The sequence below is a fragment of the Manihot esculenta genome, chromosome 5, assembly GCF_001659605.2.
Source record: "Manihot esculenta cultivar AM560-2 chromosome 5, M.esculenta_v8, whole genome shotgun sequence".
Classification (NCBI taxonomy): Eukaryota; Viridiplantae; Streptophyta; class Magnoliopsida; order Malpighiales; family Euphorbiaceae; genus Manihot; species Manihot esculenta.
The window spans coordinates 9623565-9644352 of NC_035165.2; the positions used below are offsets into that span (position 1 = coordinate 9623565).

The 20788-nt window shown below is 30.6% G+C and overlaps 3 protein-coding genes and 1 non-coding gene across 7 annotated transcripts; 3 read left to right on the forward strand and 1 right to left on the reverse strand.

Annotated features, from left to right (window-relative positions):
* The first annotated feature begins 399 nt into the window (after nt 1-399).
* On the forward strand, nt 400-472 carry TRNAK-UUU. Its single transcript has one exon. It is a non-coding gene; the product is annotated as a tRNA-Lys (tRNA).
* A 993-nt stretch (nt 473-1465) lies between these two features.
* LOC110614334 (cyclic dof factor 3) lies at nt 1466-4022 on the forward strand. 2 transcript variants are annotated; one of them, XM_021755849.2, is made up of 2 exons: nt 1466-1824; nt 2353-4022. In XM_021755849.2, the coding sequence occupies exons 1-2, from the start codon at nt 1624-1626 to the stop codon at nt 3622-3624; spliced, it is 1473 nt and encodes a 490-aa protein (XP_021611541.1). In that variant the 5' UTR covers nt 1466-1623; the 3' UTR covers nt 3625-4022. The 2 variants fall into 2 exon arrangements, with proteins under 2 accessions (XP_021611541.1, XP_021611540.1); XM_021755848.2 differs by having other exon boundaries at nt 1471-1830.
* A 6573-nt stretch (nt 4023-10595) lies between these two features.
* Nucleotides 10596-11564, forward strand: LOC110615350 (probable calcium-binding protein CML45). Its single transcript, XM_021757193.2, has one exon. The coding sequence runs from the start codon at nt 10977-10979 to the stop codon at nt 11490-11492; it is 516 nt and encodes a 171-aa protein (XP_021612885.2). The 5' UTR covers nt 10596-10976; the 3' UTR covers nt 11493-11564.
* Nucleotides 11565-14922: 3358 nt separating this feature from the next.
* Nucleotides 14923-18216, reverse strand: LOC110615120 (transcription factor MYB119). Of its 3 annotated transcripts, none has more exons than XM_021756832.2 (4): nt 18158-18216; nt 16396-16919; nt 15785-16306; nt 14923-15515 (listed from the first exon to the last, which is right to left on the reverse strand). In XM_021756832.2, exons 2-4 carry the CDS (start codon nt 16892-16894, stop codon nt 15202-15204), a joined length of 1335 nt encoding a protein of 444 aa, XP_021612524.1. In that variant the 5' UTR covers nt 16895-16919; nt 18158-18216; the 3' UTR covers nt 14923-15201. The 3 variants fall into 3 exon arrangements, with proteins under 3 accessions (XP_021612524.1, XP_043812497.1, XP_043812498.1); XM_043956562.1 differs by lacking the exon at nt 18158-18216 and adding an exon at nt 17026-17182 and having other exon boundaries at nt 16396-16930; XM_043956563.1 differs by lacking the exon at nt 18158-18216 and adding an exon at nt 17026-17181.
* Between the last annotated feature and the right edge of the window lie 2572 nt (nt 18217-20788).

Sequence of the window (20788 nt, forward strand, 5' to 3'; positions counted from 1 at the left end):
TTAAATAATTAATTTTAGCACTAATTAAAAATGTTAAATAATATGAATAATTAAAGTAAAAGAAAGGGCTTATTTGAAATTTAAAAACAAAATCTGAGCTAAACTTCAACACGGTCGCTGTCTCCGAGTTAAACGGGAAATGGTAGGGAGGGAGATGCTCCTCTAACTGTCAACATTGGATGACACAATTATCAGTTGTAATTTGTTGAAGGATCCAATGGTAGGGATTTGTCAGAAACCTTTTTCGCTTCGCTTTTTGCAGGTGGGGTCATGGAAAAACAGGTTGATGATGTGGCACCAGGCAAGTATTAAATGGGTGGGTCACGTGCCCACGTGCTTACATGTCATGCGGGAACCATAGAACCTTTAAAAATAGCATGAAGAATCAATAAAAGCAAGGCCGTCTTAGCTCAGCTGGTAGAGCGCATGGCTTTTAACCATGTGGTCGTGGGTTCGATTCCCACAGACGGCGGTTTGATTTTTTTATTGGCTTATTAGCTTCTTCTCTTCGTTGCCGCAGACGGTTTGGTTTTCTATTGCCTTATTCTCTTCGTTATTTTTTTTAATTGTTTTATTTTATTACAAAGGCAAAGCTCTTCATCACTCGGTTGCTGCTTCTCTTCCTTATTTTATTTTTTTAAATGGTTTTATTTTAATATACCTCTATAAATTTAAAATTTTATTATTTAATTTTATTATTAATTTTAACAAGTTAAATTTAATTTAAAAAATCTGAAATATTTTTAATATAAAAAAATTAATTAGTATATATTTTTAAAAATTAAATAATAAATTTTTCATATTATATGAATTAAATAGTAAAACAATTAATATTTATTAATAAAACTCTCTTAAATTTATTTATTAAATATTCACAAACTTAATCTAATAATCTGTGTATATAGTTAAAATTTAAAGATAGAAAGATTTAATATTTCAATTTCTTAATATTTTTATAATTGTTAAAAAATTATAAAAAAAATTATTTATTAAAGAGTAGGCAACCGATTCTTATATCTACAAAACACTCGATAGTATATTTATGATCAGAGAATAAAATCGTCGATGAATTTTACAATATTTTTTTATAATAAATTAAACTGTAAGAATTATAATTATAATTAACATCATAATAATTTAGTTTGTAATAAATTAATCTAGTATTGTAATTATAATTATAAAAATTGATTATAAGTAAAATTAAATTTTTATGAACATTAATAATATAATTGCAATTAGCCTAATTTATTATGAAAATTTGAGGTTTTATTAAGAAAACAATTGACGATGACTTATGAAGGAAGAAAAGGGCGAGGAATTAACGAGGAAATAAGAAATCGGGAAGGGGTGGAGAGCTGACATGGCGCAAAAAAGAAGGGGACAGTATGCCACTATCTTTATGAGCAAGAATGGGGAATCAAACAGAACGAAAGATCTCAAAGCCCACAAACTTGTGGCTCATAAAATTTCCGCCTTTGCTGATGTGGCATTCCCTTCCTTTCTTTATTTACCAACTATGACTTCCATTTTCCAAGTCCTCTTCTTTTCTTCTTCTTCTTCCTCTTCCTCGATCCTTTACACACCAATTTCAGCAACTACAAATTCAGGACCAACTGCGAGAGAATGTCGGATTTGAAAGACTCTGCAATAAAGCTCTTTGGCAAGACGATTCCGTTGCCGCTTGTCCACCGCTTAGACTTGTCTTCTGCTAATGAGTCTTCTTCAACAGCGGGTCCTGCCTCTGAGGACTTCCCGGATGAGAATACTGCTTCTTCACTTGAAAATATTTCTGGGAGGGAAGAAGGAGCCCAGGAAATCAACAGGGTCAGAGTATGTTTCTTTTTTTGTGCTGTACATGTGTATATATTGGATTTTGCTGCAATTCTCTCTGTTCTATATCTGGGTTTTAAGTATTTGTGCCCATGTTCTTGGAAACTTATATATCACGATTGATTGGTGGCCATTTTTCGCTCTTGGATTTCTATTTTCTCCTTTTCTAGTGCCTGCAATTTTCTGTGTATTGAATTCAAGCGAATTGGTTCAAATTCAATGAGAATTAGGAAACTTAGAGCTTCTCTGTTGGTTCCCTTCAAGTTCATTTCTTGTTTGCAATTGCTGTGTATTTGAGCAAGTGAGTTTTGTTAGGATCAGAAGATTCAGTCTGTGTTCACAGCTTCTGACAATTAGCAAGATGAGTTCATAGCTTCCTATATTGGTAGCTGTATCAGTGCTCTGCTTGTTTCCTGTTTCTTATTACAGAGTTCAACAGGAAACTGAATTTTAATTTTACCCTTTCTTTCTTGCTCTCCTTCTTTGTTTTTCCCTTATTGGAACTGTCGTTTGGAATTTTAGGAATTCGCAGGAAAAGAAACCAGCGATGATGAACAAGAAAATAGTACCTCAAATCATGTAACCGAGGACTCAAAAGATCCAACAATGTTATCAGACGTTAATGAGAAACCCAAGACTTCCTCAGAAAATTCACCCCAGAAAAGCTCTAAGAATGGAGAACAATGCGACACGACTATCTCACAAGAAAAGACTCTGAAGAAGCCTGATAAAATACTTCCATGCCCTCGATGTAATAGCATGGATACCAAGTTCTGTTACTACAACAACTACAATGTCAACCAGCCTCGCCATTTCTGCAAGAACTGTCAGAGATACTGGACTGCTGGAGGAACTATGAGGAATGTGCCTGTTGGCGCTGGTCGGCGCAAGAACAAGAGCTCTTGTGGCTCGCATTACCGTCATATAATGGTATCAGAAGCCCTACGAACTGCTCAAGTTCATGCAGTGAATGGGTTTCACAACCCCACTTTAAGAAATAGCGGTACTGTTCTTTCCTTTGGCTCAGATTCTCCTCTTTGCGAATCTGTGGCTTCTGTACTGAACCTTTCGGAGAAAACACAGAACAACATTAGAAATGGGTATCACAGGCCTGAACAAAGAATTCTAATTTCTTCCGGTGGAGCCTGTGATAACGGGGATGATAGATTAAGTGGGTCTTCTGTCACAGCTTCGAATTCATCCGACAAGGGAGGAAACTGTGGTCCACAAGAAGCAATAACTAAAAATTATCAACTACAATGCTTTGCAGTGCCACCTTGGTCTTATCCATGGAGCTCTTCAATGGCTCCTACTGCTTTTTATCCTTCTGGATTTCCAGTATCATTTTATCCAGCACCACCCCACTGGGGTTGTAGCGTTCCAAGCCCCTGGAATGGGCCACCATGTCTCTCCGTGCAACTGCCGTCTCTGACTCACTGCGCCGCAAGCTCGAGTCCTACTTCTCCATTAGGGAAACATTCAAGGGAAGGTAAAATCCTAAACCCTGCACATTTAGAGTCAGAAGATCCCTCAAGAGAGAGCAACTGCTCAGAAATAAGTGTTTTGATTCCAAAAACTTTGAGAATTGATGATCCTAGTGAAGCTGCAAGAAGCTCTATATGGACAACTCTTGGGATCAAGAGTAGTGATAAATCCAATGTGAATGGAGGTGGACTGTTTAAGGGCTTTCAATCTAAAAATGAAGACAATAACTACGTAGCTGAAACATCTCCACTGTTGCATGCTAACCCTGCCGCGTTGTCAAGGTCTCTCAACTTCCAAGAGAGAACCTAAAATGGGGCAATCGAGTTGTATATTGGCAATGAGGTGGAGTGGAATTTAAATCAGTTCATCTTTCTCACATCTGACAGAATTTGTGCCCCGAGAATGCCCTGATATTGGCATCCGTAATGCTGATTGCTGGAATCAGCGAGAAAGTTTCCAATGTAGAGGAGAAAAAAAAAACACAAGAAGTGGTATCCTAGCTATTTTACCTTGTACCAGAGCAAAGCCACCTCTCCCAAGCTCCTATGGCTGCCTTTCAATCTTCTCTGCAAATTATGAACAGCAGGTGTTTTTATGGACATATTTTATATATATATTGAGACATATATGTAACTTGAAACAACAGAGATCTTTGGATTTCATGGATTCATATGTTGCAGAATAAATTGATAAATCTTCCTCGTCAACAACTCTTATTTATGGCTCTCACTAAAAAACCTGCAGTTCATCTTTGCTTTTTGCAGATTTTTAGCCTGACACAGCCTCAAGCTTATTTAATAGATACTTTGTCCAAGGTTTTGCTTCTAGAAGGCCTAAGACCTTTCTGATCCCAGATAAAAGCTGCATTTGATGGATTCTTTTGGATTCAAAGAAGATCACAGTATAAATTTCTCAAGCTTTGTCATCTGATTTTCCTTGCGTGGGTTAAGATAAGACAAACTTGTCTCAAGCCATGGAACAGTTACATGGGAATTGCAGCTTTTGTGGTGGTAGACAAGTTAAAAATCAGTCCTCACACTTCATCCAAATATATACTTGTCATTTTATGCCTGCAGTGCTCCAAGCCACTAAGCTACAGGAAAGGGCCAAAGCTGGAAATAGACATGAAGATGAGGGCAGATTCTAAAGATTGAAAAAGTTTCCTGTAGGCCCCCACTACTCAATGGATAAACATGAATTTATATACATACATACATACATACATACATACATGTAACATATCAATAATTAATCCACAAAGAATCCAAACAACTAAACTAAAAGTTTGAAACAGGAAGAGAAAAGTTTTGTTTCTCTTCCATCTTTTTGCCTGCTTTTTTCACTTTCTTTTCAACATTTGCTTTTTCTCTCAACATCCAATTAAACAAAAAAAAAAGAAAAAGAAAATCTGTTAGATATGTAGATAATAATATGTGTCTGTGATCCATCAGCAGAGTGAAACATGGAAGATATTTCATTGTTCTTATGAACACTAGCAAGCCACAAGTTGATGAACAAAATATTAGTTGTTATGGGTCCCAAGGCATGTGATTCCATCATCCTATCAAAAGATTACACCACATATAATCTCTAATTCTTTCTTTTTTTTTCTTTTTTTTTGTGCTTCTACTTTTATATAGAGACAAATATTCTTGTATTTTTTCTTATTAGAATATTATCTTTTTATTTTTTTAATAAAAAAAATAATTACACGACAGAAAATAACACCCACTTACTATTATGAATGAAGATTAACCAGACTCGCAGTGATTGGCTTATTTCAGCTTTTATTAGTTACATGTCGATTTCCAACTTTGCATGATTGAGACATCTCAAAAATCTCTCTGTATCTTGTGGCTCTCCTTGGAGAATAAACTTATTTGTTGCATGTCAACTTCACTTGTTTGTTGTATTTTTCTCAATTAGCCATTTATTAATTATATGGATAATTAAGCCATATGTGGAAGCCATGGATGGAAAGCCCACTAAAATCTCCTTTTGAAGAAATGGCTTCCCCTTTTCTTCATTCTCCCAGTCATATCAGCTTCCTAGTATTATTTTTTAGTCCACAATGTCAAGAAATACCAATAACTTGAACTTCTCTTTACACTGTAGAGCATTCATCATAAAGCAAATGGGTGACCCTCTAAAGTCAAGCTTCACCACTCCAAAAAGGGTGTACCTTTGCTCATAAAAAAAAAATATCAGCTAGTGGATATTAGCAGGGGCGGAGGGAAGGTACGGCAAGGGTCACGTGCCGTACCAGTGACCGAAAAATGTTTTGAAGAGGGATGAAGGTGCCGCAGCGGCGCAGCCGGTGCCCTACCAAATGGAAGCTCTGACTCCGCCACTGGATATTAGAGAAATCAATTCACCTCATCTCAATTTCTTAGTATATTTAATTCATCTCATATTAAAGAGTGTTAAAATTAAATAACTGTGAAAGAATTAAATAATTGGAAATTCCATTATGGATGAGGCAATTCACAGAAAAGATTGCTTCATATGTAAATGGGGGTTGCACTAATTCATCACTTTAAAGCACTGAGGTTAGGACAATGAACCACAAAAGCAAGCTTCTTTTTCAACCTAAAAATAAAATAGTGTTCTTTTTCACATTAATTATTAAATTATTTAAGAACTAATTTCAATTTTTTAAAAAAAAATTAAACTCTTTATTGTAAAATAAAATTAGATGGTGTAATAAATTGGATTAAACAAATCAATTTAAAATTTTAACATTTGTTAAAAATGAATCAAGCCGATTTTTCTAAGTAAAAATTGATTTAAATTCAACTAATGTAATTACGGTCGAATCGGTTTAGTTTTTTAATAAATTTTTTATTTTTTAAATTTTATTTTTAATATTGTAAAATTTAATTGAAATATTTTAATTTTATATATAATTTAATTTTTTATATTATAAAAAATAATATGTTATTACTCATTAATTAGTTAGATTGGATTTTATTAATTTTTTTTTATTAAAATTAAACTAAATTAATCAAAATTTTTAAAAATAAAAACTAAAGCAAATAAAAAAATTGAATCAAATTTTTAAAATTAAATCAATTTAATTAATTTTTTCACAATAATACTCTCTCCTAATAATAAACAACTTGCAAGGTGTGCTAGATTGTTCATGCTGGTGAGAGAACACATAATAGATAAATCAAAAATGAAAAAAGATAAGCATTGTAGAGATGCAACTTGTAAAATTATTATGATTTATAGTAATAAATTAAAAATAAAAAAGCCAAAGAATTTCACAAAATGCCAAATGGAATTAAATAATTAGTGAAAGTGAAATCCCTAATTAATTATTTAATCCTATATTATTAATTAGGTGTAAAGCATATATACTTTTATAAAGTGAAAAAAAGAAAAGTAAAACTAGTTATGAATTTATTTAAGTTATTGTGGAGATGGTTGGTGGCCAACCAAGCTCAATATAATTTATAAATATTGATTAGATATTACTATTTCTTTGCTTTTTCTAATTGCATTTTCTTATTATTTTGATAATTTTTAATTTTTGATAACCGCTGGCCACAGACACTCTCAGATCATACTCGAGTCTTTACAAAAAAGTTTAACCTAAAATTCATGAAAGTTCACTATGTAAATTGGCCTATTAGCACACAATTCAATTTACGGTTGAAGTAGGCCAATCTGATCGGAGCCGGACTCAGTAAGAAAAAACTTAACCCCTCTGATATGATGGAGAGTAGGAGCAAGTTCAACCATAACTCTATTAACACGAGCGTAAAAAAAAATTAAATAAAAAAAAATTAAATGGTTATTTGACTATGGGACAGACAGATACACCTGTGACAAGAAAAAAAAAGTAAAAAAGAAGAATTCATTCAAATCAAACTTACTCATACACATTTAAATCTTATTTCTTTTTGGGTTTTCAATTATCAATGTAAAACAAATTTATATGTATCACAAGACATGAATTATGAGAATATTTAATTATAAAATAATAATTAGAATAATTTACAGTGCAACCCTGAAATTTAATAAAATTTTAAAATTTTATTTTGTTAATAAAATTAAAGGAATTTTATTGTTAAAAAAAATAAAATTATTATAATTTAACAGAAAAATAAAATGCCAATGTTATCAGCACTTTTAAGGACTACCTTAAAGTTTATATTATCAAAATTCAATAAATGAAAATGAAAATTCATAAATAATTTATTACAAAATTTTACTGATTATTTATGGATAAATTAGTAAGTGGGGTTTTTAAAAATTATTTTTCAATTGGTAGTCAGAGAAATGTCGCCTTTTTCTTCCTGTTTTATATTTGCAGTTCACTGTGCAATCTTAGCTGCTTTTTTTTTTAACCCTTTCTTTAATCAAAGTTTACATGATGTTCCATAAGATTTTTTTTTTTTTACAATATAATCCCTATAATATAATAAAATTGATCTCTACTTTTTTTTTTTAATAAAAAAATAATATATCTCTAAGATTTATTATTAAAATAATTATTTTATTAACATTTATTATTAAATTATAATAATTTATTTTTTTAATTTTATTTTTTAATAATTTAATTCTTTAAATTTAATATTTATAATAATTAATTCTATTAATTAAAAATTATTTATTCAATTTATGATTGACTAATAATATATTTAACAGAATAATTATTCGTTAACGATATGAAAATTAAGAAATTAAATCATTTACGATTAAAAAGCATTATTGAAATGGTGGGTTTTATAAATCTCTGAAATTACAATGTAAAAAATGTGTTAATTTTTTTAAAGAAAAATTATTCCTCAGCTCTTAGAAAAATTTACTAATTAATCATTTAATTTTAAAAATATATTAAAATATTTATAACATTTTAAAAAATCAATTAGTAAGTTTTTTTTATTAATTTTAATTATTAAATATTTTATTATTTAATTCTTATAATTTTAAAAAATTTATTTACTGATTTATTAAGTTTTTAAAAATTCTACTAATTAATCCCTTTATATTAAAGATATTTTAAATTTTTTTATAATATTTAACAGTTAAATTTAATAAAAAAATTAATTAATAAATTTTTTAAAATGTTAAAGATATTTTAATAAATTTTTTAAAATAAAAAAACCAATTAGTAATTTTTTTCAAAAATTAAACGGTAATTTTTTCTTTTGGAAAAAAGAAACAATAGATTAAAACATAAGCATTGAAAAAAGATATTACACAATATTGGGCCCATTGCTGGGCTTATTTAAGCAATAGCTATAGGGTAAGGTCTGTTGGGAGCCTTTGGGCCCAACATTACTCCAAGCATGCGTGATCAGATACAGCCCATCATATTTTTTAAAATGCGGATAACATTCAAATTTTAATTTGTAAAAAAAAAAAATCTATTTGACAAGAAAAAAATAATTTTAAAAATCTATAAAAAGATAAGAAAAAGTATTAGAAATAATATATATATATATATATATATATATATACCGTTTTTCTAAGTAATTAAAAAATTGTTATATTAATTTTAATATATTTTAAGTAATAAATAATTTTTTATTCAAAAAATAATAAATAGTTTCCAATGTAATCTCTAAAATTTAATTAAAAAATTGAAAATCATAACTTATTCCTCACTTTAATATAAAACAATTTTTTTTATATATATTCTTGAGTATTCAAAATCCACGCGTACTTGAACCTTATTTGGTTGGAAATGACTCAGGCAGGAAATTTAAAGTTCATAGAAAGTGTAAAAATTATTTTTATTTGATTGATAATTTTTTTTTATTTTTGATAAATAAAGAATTTTTATTTTTTTAGTGACGAAAAATAACTTATTTATTTCAATCTAATAAAGTCGCTTCATGACAGTCGCTTTCTAAGAAATAATATGTTTGAATCAAATAAGATCTAAATTAATTTGAATTGGTGTGATACAGATCTATTAAGGCTCTCAAATTTTAAAAATATACTCAAGTTAAATTTAACATCTCTAATTAAGATACAACATTCTATCTCACTTTTTAAATTTTAATATAAAATAATTTATAATTTTATCTAATAAACAATTATTAAATCTCACAAATAATTATTATATTAAATTTATCACGGAACTATAATAATTTAACTTTTATACAAGTCAAAACTTTCGACGCAAGTTTTCTTCTATGATCTTTTATGATCTAAAACTCTTGCCTTTTCATTTTTCTTGAACCTAATTTATTCTTTTTCATTCTCCGTGAAAGACGACCTGTGTCAATTGACTATTGATGAAGAAAAAATATTGTTGTCTATATTAAGTATTCTAGAGATGTTCCGATCGTCACTTATGTAAATGTTTCTTACATATAATCCAATTAATTTTCAGAATATTTTCAGAATATGTAGAACTGTTTGACAAATTTATAACGGTAATTTTCAGACAGTTATTTTTTATGGAAACAAAAGCTCTTAATTCTCGTATAAAATTTTTTTTGTAATTTTTTACATTTTTATGGTTGTTTCTCAGTCAATAGATAAGGATTGTTTAGAGATCTTTTGTTAACGTGAAAGGTTGACTTTTTTTTTTAAAACTTTATTAATTCGATTGTTTCGGAAGGTAATGTTCAATGAAAGTTTACTAGTTATTATGAGTTTCCGGAATCACAACGACGAAGTTAATTTTGAAATCTTATTCGAGTTTTATCTCGTAAAAATTCTCTTCCGTGACTTTATTCGGGAGATTTTAATGATTTATGTGAGAAAGAAGCAGAAGTATTTTTGTCAAATTATCTTATAAAATATTTTTTGTTAAATTATTTTATGTAAGGGTTTGATTTTAAATGAGTGTAAATTTTTGTTAAATTCTAAAATTTATATTTCTATTAGATGGGTTCATTGTAATATTACTCTACCTACTTATATTTTGGTTAAAGAATTTATCAGTATAATCGTCTTTTTGTTTAAAATGATATTTTTTCTTATTTAATAAAATTTTATTAATATAATAAATAGTTTTATTTTAAAAAAATAATTTAATTTTTAATATTTTATTTATTGGTATTATCTATAATAATTTAATATCTGAAATTTAGACTGAATTTTTAATGTGTCGGTGATTGACAAGAATAATGCATTTATTAATAAAATAAAAATTAGAAAAATTAAATTATTATATATTTCCTCGATTTGTCTTGAAGACTAAGCAAGCTTTCTACGTGGTCGGCACGAGTCAAGTATAAGAAAATGACAGAAAATTCTACAAAATCCTGGAAAATTCTACCAAAGTTGCACTCGCTTTGGATTAGATGAGAATTGTTTATATCAGAAGGAAATGACATAAATAAAGGAAACTTGTAATCACATTTCCTCAGGGGTTTCTACTTTTCCTCTAACCAAAATTCTATTGGAGCTGAACTAGCCCGCTGTTTAATGTTGTCTGTTTCAGTCTGGCAAAGAACAGTCATTTTCTAACTATAATTCATTGTTTTCTTAATATCAATCTCTCGGCACAGTTTCCAGGAAGTTGATAGCAAGATGATGACATGATTTTTGAGACATGTACAGACTGACAGACGACTTCGACCAATCAAGAAAGTAAATCTGTTGACTTGTTTGTTTTAAGAACTAAGAAAAATAGAAAATAATCCTTATATACAAATCTAATCTCCAAGCCATTTCATTTTGCTCCTTCATCAATGGAGAAGGTGATATCAACTCTAATCTCAGCCTGGCTCAAATTTCTTCATGCTATTCTCTCAGATGTCTTTCTCTTTTATTCTCAACACTTGAAAGAATTTATCAGTTCGATACACAACGCACCCACCAAAGAACATGAAGAAAAGCTGCTCATCAGTGGAGAAGATGTGAAGATGGTGATGAACAGACTAGGAATATTGCTAGAATGCGACTCAGATGGAGACGATAAGCTTCGAGAGAGGTACTCTGAGAGTGAAGTTTCAGGAGTGTTTGAGGAGGAAGAGCCAAGCTTAGAGGAAGTGAGAGATGCTTTTGAGATTTTTGATGAGAATAAAGATGGGTTCATAGATGGTGAAGAGTTGCATAGAGTTTTGTGTTGTTTGGGATTCATGAAGGAAGGATCATTGCAGGTGGAGAAGTGTGAAGAGATGATCAGTGCTGCTGTTCGAAAGTATGGATCAGATGGAAAGCTTGATTTTAATGCGTTTGTCAGATTTATGGAGAGGTGTTTTTGATGAAATACCCAATTTAATTTGATTGTGTTTTGTATATGTAGTTAGTAATTATGTTTTCTTATTTCATTAGCATTACACTCTATCTGCAGCTAATTAAGCTACCATATCAATAGTATTAATAGAATATTATTAATATAAATTAAATTTAAATTTAAATATTATTAATATAAATCGAATTCAATTGAGATAATTTAATTTTTATGGATACCCGTTTATATTTCTGTAAAAAGATCGATATGATCCTGAAAATTACCTAGAACTGTTTTTTTTAGAAAATTTTTTAAAAGTAATACAAGAATTTTTAAAGACTTAAAAAATTTTATGTTCATCTTTGATAATGAGATTTTTTTGGCAACAAGTTTAAAAGTATTTTTTAATATTTTAATTAGATTAATATTTAATAGTTGAAAAAATAAATTATAAAAAATTATTTTTTAAATTGTTACTATCAACTATTAAAAATAATTATTTCAGCAGTTAGTATTATTGAATAAGCTTATGAATTTTCAAAATAAAACTTTTATACTTTGTTTGTTTCATGCAAAACATGTTATAGGAAGATATTTTTTTTTATGTTTTTTAATATTTGTGGTATTTAAAAAAATTAATTAATAAAAAATATTTATATGATCAAATTAAAAATTAAGTTTGTTTGAGGAAATAAATTTCTCATCTCCAAAAAAGTCGTTGTCTATATTTTGAGAATTATTAAAATCTTCGTATATAAATTTATTAATATATTTTATTTTTTAAATTAATATTAAATAATAAAAAATAAATTATTTTATTTATAAAAATACTTTTTAAATATAAATTATTTTTAAAAACAAGCGGAGGCTTACCAATTCGATTGAAATCTTTCTTCCTTTTAAATAATAAAAAAATTTAAAATATTATAAAATACCTTAAAATATTATATGTTGAAATTTTATATAATTATTCATATATTTTTTATATTATATTTATTTACTATCGATATTTTTAAATTTTATTCAATTTTTATATTTAATTATAAAATTCTTAGTTTTAGTCTATTGTTTAATGAAGAGGTGTTTTGGAGATAAATTTAAAAAATTTAAGAAAATTAAAAAAAGACAGACAAAAACAAAAATATGAGTTGACCCATATTTTTTATTTTTACAGTGTTTTGTTTAGTTTATATAAGTCATGTTTTCTACCGAACGTAAATTGAATTGAAGGCTGAAATTTACAGCGAAAAACTATAGGGTAAATTCATATTTTCATAGTCTCAATAGGTATAAATACATTATAGTTAAGAGATTAAAGGACTTTTTACCGGTGAAAATTACGAAAAACTTAATTTAGAAGATTTAGAATAGATAAAAGGAGAAATCCATACATTTAGAATTTTTTTTCTCTTATTTTTATAATTTATTGTTCACGATTATTTTAGAATGATTTTAAATAATTTTTTAATATTTTATTAAAAGATTTAATATAATTTAAATTATTAATTCTCTTTAATTTATTTTAGTTATTTTCTTTACTTATTTATTACTCCATTCTTAATCTTAACCCTTTTTTATTACTTGAAAATTTGAATAATTTTATCTTAAAAGCAATATTAGAAGGAACGTTTTAAAACTGTATTGATAATTGAATATTATAAAAATATTAATTAGAATGAGAATGAAAATTTAACGTATAAAATTTTAAATAAAATAATCATAAGTGTTTGAGAAATTAATTAAAGTATTATTAGATAATTGACTATAATTTTTAATTAATTAATTTAATCCTGTTTGGAGGGAAAATCAATTAGTTTAGAATTATTTCGTTTAAAGTTGGTAATTAAAATTGAATTACTAAATTCAAGTAAAATCAAGATAGTTTGGTACTTAATATTACTAGTACTTAAGAATAATTATAATTATAATTTCTTGAGTTGTTAATTTAATTATTTTATTTTATTTCAAATTTTAGGATCATTATTATTAATAGTAGTTTAAAAAATAATTAAATAATATATATTTTGATTAATGTGGATAGAATATTTTTTTTATTAAAAATAATCCCATATACTTATAAATATCACACGTTATCAAATACCTTTAAATACTTAATTTACTTTTTTCTCCTTTTTCTCTACCCGTATTTGGAATCAAATGTATACAATCTTTTAATAAAAATGGGCTGATTACATAATTTTACAAGCTAAATTTTATTTCATTTTATTCTCTCAACTATATTTTCATATATTTACTTTTTTAATTGTAAAATAATTTAATTTTTATAATTAATGTTTAATATTTATCTACTGCTAAATAATAAAAATTAAATTATTTTATAATTAAAAGTTGATGGGAATTATATTACAAATTACTTTTATATTACAAATATTAAGTTATTCAAAAGTAGATCGAACAAGTTAAACAGGACAATAATAAATTTGAGGGGTAAAATCAGTGGCGGAGCCAGGAGCTTCCTTTTGATAGAGCACCACCGACACCACCGGCTGCGCCGCTGCGGTACCTTCATCCTCCTTCAAAGTATTTTTCGATCGTCGATATGATACGTGCCCCTTGCCGTATCTTCCATCCGCCCCTAGGTAAAATATAAGTTTTTTCTTAAAAATGGTTTTATTAATAAATATTTTTAGTGTAAGAAAAAAAAAGATAATGTGTGAAAAAGAAATAATTAGTACAAATAAAAAAAGAGAGGTAAAAACAAGGTTGGCGTGTAGGCACATGAGAACAGTGGAAAGGTTTCTTGTAAGAGGAGATAAGCAAAGAGAAGAAATGAGGAACATAACATAATATTACATTTATATATAGGAAACTCCAAACAGCTACACTCCATCTCCATGTGGGTGGCATGAACCTTACCACAAGATTCTGCTCTTCTATTTTTCTACAGTTACCCTCATCAATGCCATTCGCAATTGGAACCCTGTTTCTTTCTGTTTTCAGAATTTCTGCCTGATTTTTGCAGGCCCATAACTAAGGGATGTTTTTTTTTACCCAAAAAATTAATAAAATCCAAGTTTATTGTCTGTTCCCTTTTACCCTGTTCCGCAACTATTTGACTCTGCTTGGTTTCAATTTTAAAAGTAAAGTTCGGCATTAATTAGTAGTTAAATTACCGAATTATAACTCTCACACAATTTTGATGATAAATACATTTGAATAAATTTAAAAAATTTTATATTCATACTGAATTATAAAAAAATACTCTCAAATTATTCATATTCATACATATGGTAAAACAAGGAAGCTTTATCTTATCAGACCAACAGCTGCCTCCTGCTCAATTCTCATTAATTTGATTGATTTTACCAATCAATCCCTGTAACTCAAGATATTTAGACATTTGCATTGATGGGTGTTTGTTATTTATGATCAATATGGCCCATTTCAAATTTAATTTTTAATTTTTAATTTTAAAATATTTTTCAAGTACAAACGTCACAGGTTAATAATAATCAAATGGAGATTATTTGTTGTGAGGAGAAAGGGTTGCAACAACTTACAAGAAACAATAGAGGGGGAGAGACGTGACATCAAAAGACTGATGCTAAATAATACCGTCACTCAACCAAACAATTAAAAATATTTTTCTTTCTTCTTTTTTTTACCTCTAATGGCACCCTCAGTTAACATTGGAGCACCTCCTCATTAAGGCTCTCTCTGATGATCTTCTGTGAAAAGAAAAATAAACCCTTTTCAGCCTTTCTTTAGCTGGCAACACTTCATCTGGCTCCTACTCCAAGAAAGTCAATGAATGGTGGTGGAATGGTCTCGAAATGGCCGGTTCTTGTGTTCTCTGCCACTGATGGTGAAGGTGAAGGTGAAGGCGAAGGTTCAGTTGCTGAAACTTGAGGTGGTGTTGATGCTTTGGAATCTGCAGAGAAATAATAAGGGTTTTGGTAGTTTGACTGTTGCATTGCCATTATGTATGAGTCGTGGAGTTGGGGATAGAAACCAGAAATGTGGGGCTCGTCACTTGGCCTATCCCAAGATCTGCTGTGGCTGAACATGCCCATCACGTCATTGCTCTTGGAACCTGCAAAACACACACACACACACACACACAAAAGACTAATCACAAAAGATTGCTAATAAACTATGGCAATACAGAATTTAAAGCAACAAAAAAGTAGTGCAGAAAGGCCTTTATCTCAAGTCAGCCAAGCAACATAATCAATGAAACTTGGTCCAACAGCAAAGAAAGGTGTGTATCTATAGTTTTTTTCGTAAAAGAAACTAAGGAGAAAGCAGCACAGATTCCAGGAACAAAAAGAGTATATGTATAAATATATACAGGAACCATACCAGGGAAGAACTCAAAAGGTGTCTGCTGTGCACAAAACCCAGTTAGAGGGACCTGGACCTGGACCTGGATGCTTGAGGCTGCTTCTCCTCCACTAGTCATGTGAGGTGATCCATTTAAGCCATAATCAACCCCAGCATTGAAGGTTCCAATTGGGTAAGGAGATAAACTGGTTAGCCCTCCAGCGTTGGGAATATTGAGACAATATGGTGGTGGTTCTGCTTTTGAGCCTGGATCTGTGCAGACAAAGCTTGAAGTTTCCTCCGATCTTCTGTAGATTGATTGACTAAGCTTTCTCCTTCTATAGGCACTCGATTGTTCTCTATATTTTCTGGCCATTATAACATGCCAGTGATTCTTCACTGCATTATCAGTCCTTCCAGGGAAAAGTCTGGCTATCATGGCCCATTTGTTGCCATAAAGTCTATGAGCTTGCATTAATCTCTCTTCTTCTTCTTCTGTGAACGCTCTTCTATTTATCCTTGGATCCAACTGGTTAAACCATCTCAATCTGCAGCTTTTACCTTAATACAAATCCCACATAACAATAGTGTTAAAAGAAGAAAAAACCGAAAGCAAGGAAAAAAAATGAATGCATTCCTAGTTCTTTTACCTGATCTGCCCTCTAACTTCTCAGCTATAAGGTTCCAGTTTTGAGGGCCATAAAGGGCTACGAGTTCTTTAAGCTTAGTATCTTCCGCGGGTCTCCAATGGCCCCTTGCACAGAGCTTTGACTGCCCACTATCTGTTTCCTTCCCACTGTTCATATTTTCATTATTAGGGTTCTCATCAATAGAGTTGGCATTGCGATTTGCAGTGTCATTGTTTTCTCCAAACGCATCACTACAATCAGAACCTTTACCCTCCAAAACAACATCACCACTCTGATGGCTCCCCGTGAAAGGAAAAACCCAAGAAGATCTTTCAATTTCCAGCTCATGAGAAGAAGATGCTGGCGGTATCACTCCATAGTTAGGACTAAGAGAAAGAGAACCTATGTCAGCAAGAACCATCCCCGCAGAAGAACAATGAGAAGAGGAAGAACAAGGAGATGAGGAGTAACAAATTGGGTTGTTCTCTGATGGTGAATATATAACGCACTTGCTAGCCATGCCTTCATTTCCCCTCTGACAGATGCTGTTATCAAACTGTTACAAAGTCATACTCTGGAACTAAAAAGATTAGAAGCAAAAGCTTGAATAGGAATAGTTGAAGGAGATAAACTTAAAAACAGCAATAACACCTGCAAGAATGGCTACTAGCTTTAACAGAGACCTACACGGCTTACGCAGCTACTCTTCTCTCTCTCTCTCTCCATAGAGTAGAGCATATATAGAAGAGAGAGAGTTTCAAAAGTAGTTCACCACGCTGACTGAGTACTTACTGAAGCCCTGAACCCTGACTCTTTAATTTATTTATATTCAGTTCCTTAATTGTATTTATATAAATTAATTGTTATCAAAATTTTCTCTTCATTGAGATGATCACACGTGTGAAAGAGAGAGACACTCTTCTACTGTTGAAGGTTCTTTGGCTGTCTCTCTCAATATTGACAAGAAAGACTAAAATGTTTAAGGGTTGCTGGCTTGAGCTTCTACAGGCGGAGACACCTTTCTTTTCAAGAGCAGAAATTTTGAGAGCTTGACATAACAGCCCTCTCTGTCAAGCACCAGTAAACAACCTAGCCAATCCCCTCTCAAGCCAACCCCCCGTTTTCTTTTTTTTTTAACCTGGGTTTCAGGTTAACCACCTGAAGTTGACCCTACAACAAAAATCCCACTATTCCAAACAATTACTTGATTCATATTCATGTGTCCCTTCTCTTGCAACTACTTATAACAGTCCAAAAAAGGACCCATTTGCCTTAACGTCATGTTAATCCCTATTTCTCCACCTGTTGTGTGTTCTCCGTCTCTTTCATGGAGAGTCTCGCTTATGACCATCAGATGCTTTTAGAAAAAGGGTTCCAATCACTCCCGTGTATGCAAATATTTGAGTAACTCACAAATGTACTTCATGTGGTCCTCCATACTATACTTGGCTTCGTGCTTATTAGATACGGTTAAGATCAAGTCCATGTGCATGCCATAGGTTATGAGCTTGAACAAGTCTAGCCATCTATGCAACTCAATGCTGGATATTTTAACTTCCCTTGACCAAACCATTTGGACCCATCAAGGAATTTTTTTTCAAATTTTAAGAAAATTTTGATGGGTTTTTTCTACAGTGAGAATTAAGTGGGTACTGGTAAAATCCGGTGAACTAAAAACTTTTATTTGATGATAAGTCAGATTACACAGATCTCCGAGGGTTAGATATATCTGCACATTCTAAATAAACCCCAATTAGACCAGTTAAAAGCAAGAGCACATTACCAAGTAAGGAACTTCCTCAGATTGAAACTATCCGTCTCCCAAAACGCTAACCCAAAAACCTACAAAAAAGGGAAAACGCAAATATTTTAATTAATATATTAAACAAAGGAGGATGAGGAGGAGAAAGATATGAAGACTTTTCACAGTTTTCACTTTCAGGAGAACCCCAGTGACGGACGTTTCATTTATTGTGGTGACAGTGTAACAGGAATGTAGGATCTTTGATGAGGAGAAGTGAGTAAACTACAGCAGCTTGGGTCAAGAACTTTGAAAAACTCGACTTTCTATGGGACACAGACCAAACTAAACGACCCAAAATAATTGATTTGCAGTTATTTCCATTACCTATAACATCTCTCAGAGCACAGGGTCCCAGCCATGGGAAGCATGTTTCTATGTCACTCACATTCACTCCTTCAACTTGTGTCGTTGCTCTCTTCTGCTTCGATCTTACCAAATTTCATTTATGGTGTGCCAATATGTAAGCATGTGAAATTGCTGAGGAGATGGGATCATTCCGCTGTTTATGATGTCATCATAAACTATCTTATGTTGGGAACTTGCAAAGCTAACATCATCATCATCGTCATTATTGATCGATTTAGTTAATGTAAATCCAAAATCAAAGTACCCATTACATTTCCTGATGTTGTTCAGTTTCTTTATCAATTTTCTTCAAGCAAAGGGATTGATGAAAGCTTCCAAAGATTGTTGCATGGGGTCTGATTATGTGATGGGGAAGCTGGACTAGAAAGCAAAGACTTTCTAACCTCCAAAAGGGACCATTATATTGTGGACAAACTCAGAGAAAAGACAAGGAGTCGCTTGGTCTCAAACTTTTCAGACACCAAATGGAACCAAAGTAGGAAACGCGCGTGCTGGAAAGTGAAGAATTATTATTAATTTTTTTTTTGTTTTTCAGATTTCATAATTGCAGAGAATATATCGCTCATCTCACCCATATCTTTTATCTTTATACAAAATTATTGAATTAAAAAAAAAATATTGCTTTTCTGGCTTCTCTTTCTGCTCCTGCCTTCTGCTTCTGCCTCCTTCTTCTCATATTCTAGTTCCCACGTGTGCACTCCTTTGCACGTGTAATCCCATTGTCATTATAAGCTCAGTGTTTGTTTTGCATGTATGGAATAGATCACTGCACTATTTATCTATCTTCAATTATTGTGACTGACTGCCTCATTCCAACTTAGGATCCCCACCTCTTTCCCTTCACAGTCCTTTGCGTCAAAGACCACGCTCACATTGAAGCACTTGATTATCACGCGTTCATCTGAAAAACCAAAGAAATAATAAAAGATCATTTGAAAATTAGTCCAGACAAACCCTAGTAGCTAGTTTTAATTCCATGTATAGAATCATCATGAAAATGGGATTTGAGCTGAATCCAAAATATATATTGAAAGGGTTCCAAATGGACAACATAAATAGAGAAGAGGGTCACATGATATATATTTATGTTGTTGAACAAAAGAACCAAGAAGCAAAAATGTTGGAAACAAGTGGGTTAGCAGCATCTTATGTTTGCATATTTGAACAAAAGATAAGAGTGAGAGAGGTTTCTTGTCTGAGAAGAGAGGCTGTGTTCCCTCAACACCACAAGCTCATGTGCTTGAGTTGGTTAGACTGAACATGAATGAAAGGAACATGCTTTTGGAATGACCCATGTAGAGAGAGAGAGAGAGAGAAAGGGGTTACATTACATAAACAAAAACAAAAACAAAAACAAATTTAAGGACTAATGAAAAAGAGAAAAAGAAGGTGTGTGTAGTGAGATATAAGATGGGCCCACCATATAAATAGTAGGGCAGATCCTTAAGATTCTGTTGGAGCTGTTCCCTTGGAACCTTATGGGAAGGGTATGCAGAGGTGGGTGTGGCTCTGTTTGTATAGGGTACCCCATAACATGTAAGAATATGACAAATAATAAGCTAAGAAAAAATAGGGAATGGAAAGAGAGAAAAGCATGAGTAGGTACAAACAAGAAAAACATCATAAGGTTGCTTTAATTGGGTTGTCTCTCAACTCTACTTTATATGTTTGATATCACACATTCATTTCTCTTTTGCCCATTACCATGTGAGATGTCACTCTAACGCCTCGCCTGAAACAGAGAGGTTAATATTTTATTTATTAATTTTTTAAAAATTTTATAAAATTAGATATATTTATTTATAATTAAATATTTTTAATTATTTAATTATATTGCAAAATATTAAAAAAAATTAATATGTTATTGGCAAAAAGGAAAAAAGAATACAGTACTAAGAAGTGAGAATAAAATGAAAGATCACATCGCTTGGAATTTGGAACCAGACAACTGAATTCTGATGAAGGACTCGAAAAGCGGCAGCTCCAAGAGAAACAGAGTGAACCCATACATATAAGGAAATAATTTATATGTAAAAAAAAATTATGAAAAATTAATTTATTTTTTAATTGAATATTAATAGTAATTCGATTATTCTAATTGTTGTTATCATTTAAAATAAAAATAATAATTTTATATTGTAGACACAACTAAATATATAAAAAAGTAATTATATTTATTTAGTGAAATTACATATTACAAATTTCAAGACCGTGTGTGTTGGTCGGCAAAATATATATTTATAC

Bases quoted from the DNA above. Each gene is read 5' to 3' on its own strand.
- LOC110615120 (XM_021756832.2), bottom strand. From the start codon at position 16,894: ATGGCTAGCAAGTGCGTTATATATTCACCATCAGAGAACAACCCAATT. The intron at 16,307-16,395 runs GTAAAAGAACTA...ATTTGTATTAAG, and splicing joins GAAGTTAGAGGGCAGATCAG to GTAAAAGCTGCAGATTGAGA. The intron at 15,516-15,784 runs GTATGGTTCCTG...TGTGTTTTGCAG, and splicing joins ACCTTTTGAGTTCTTCCCTG to GTTCCAAGAGCAATGACGTG.
- LOC110615350 (XM_021757193.2), top strand. From the start codon at position 10,977: ATGGAGAAGGTGATATCAACTCTAATCTCAGCCTGGCTCAAATTTCTT.
- LOC110614334 (XM_021755848.2), top strand. From the start codon at position 1,624: ATGTCGGATTTGAAAGACTCTGCAATAAAGCTCTTTGGCAAGACGATT. The intron at 1,831-2,352 runs GTATGTTTCTTT...TTGGAATTTTAG, and splicing joins AGGAAATCAACAGGGTCAGA to GAATTCGCAGGAAAAGAAAC.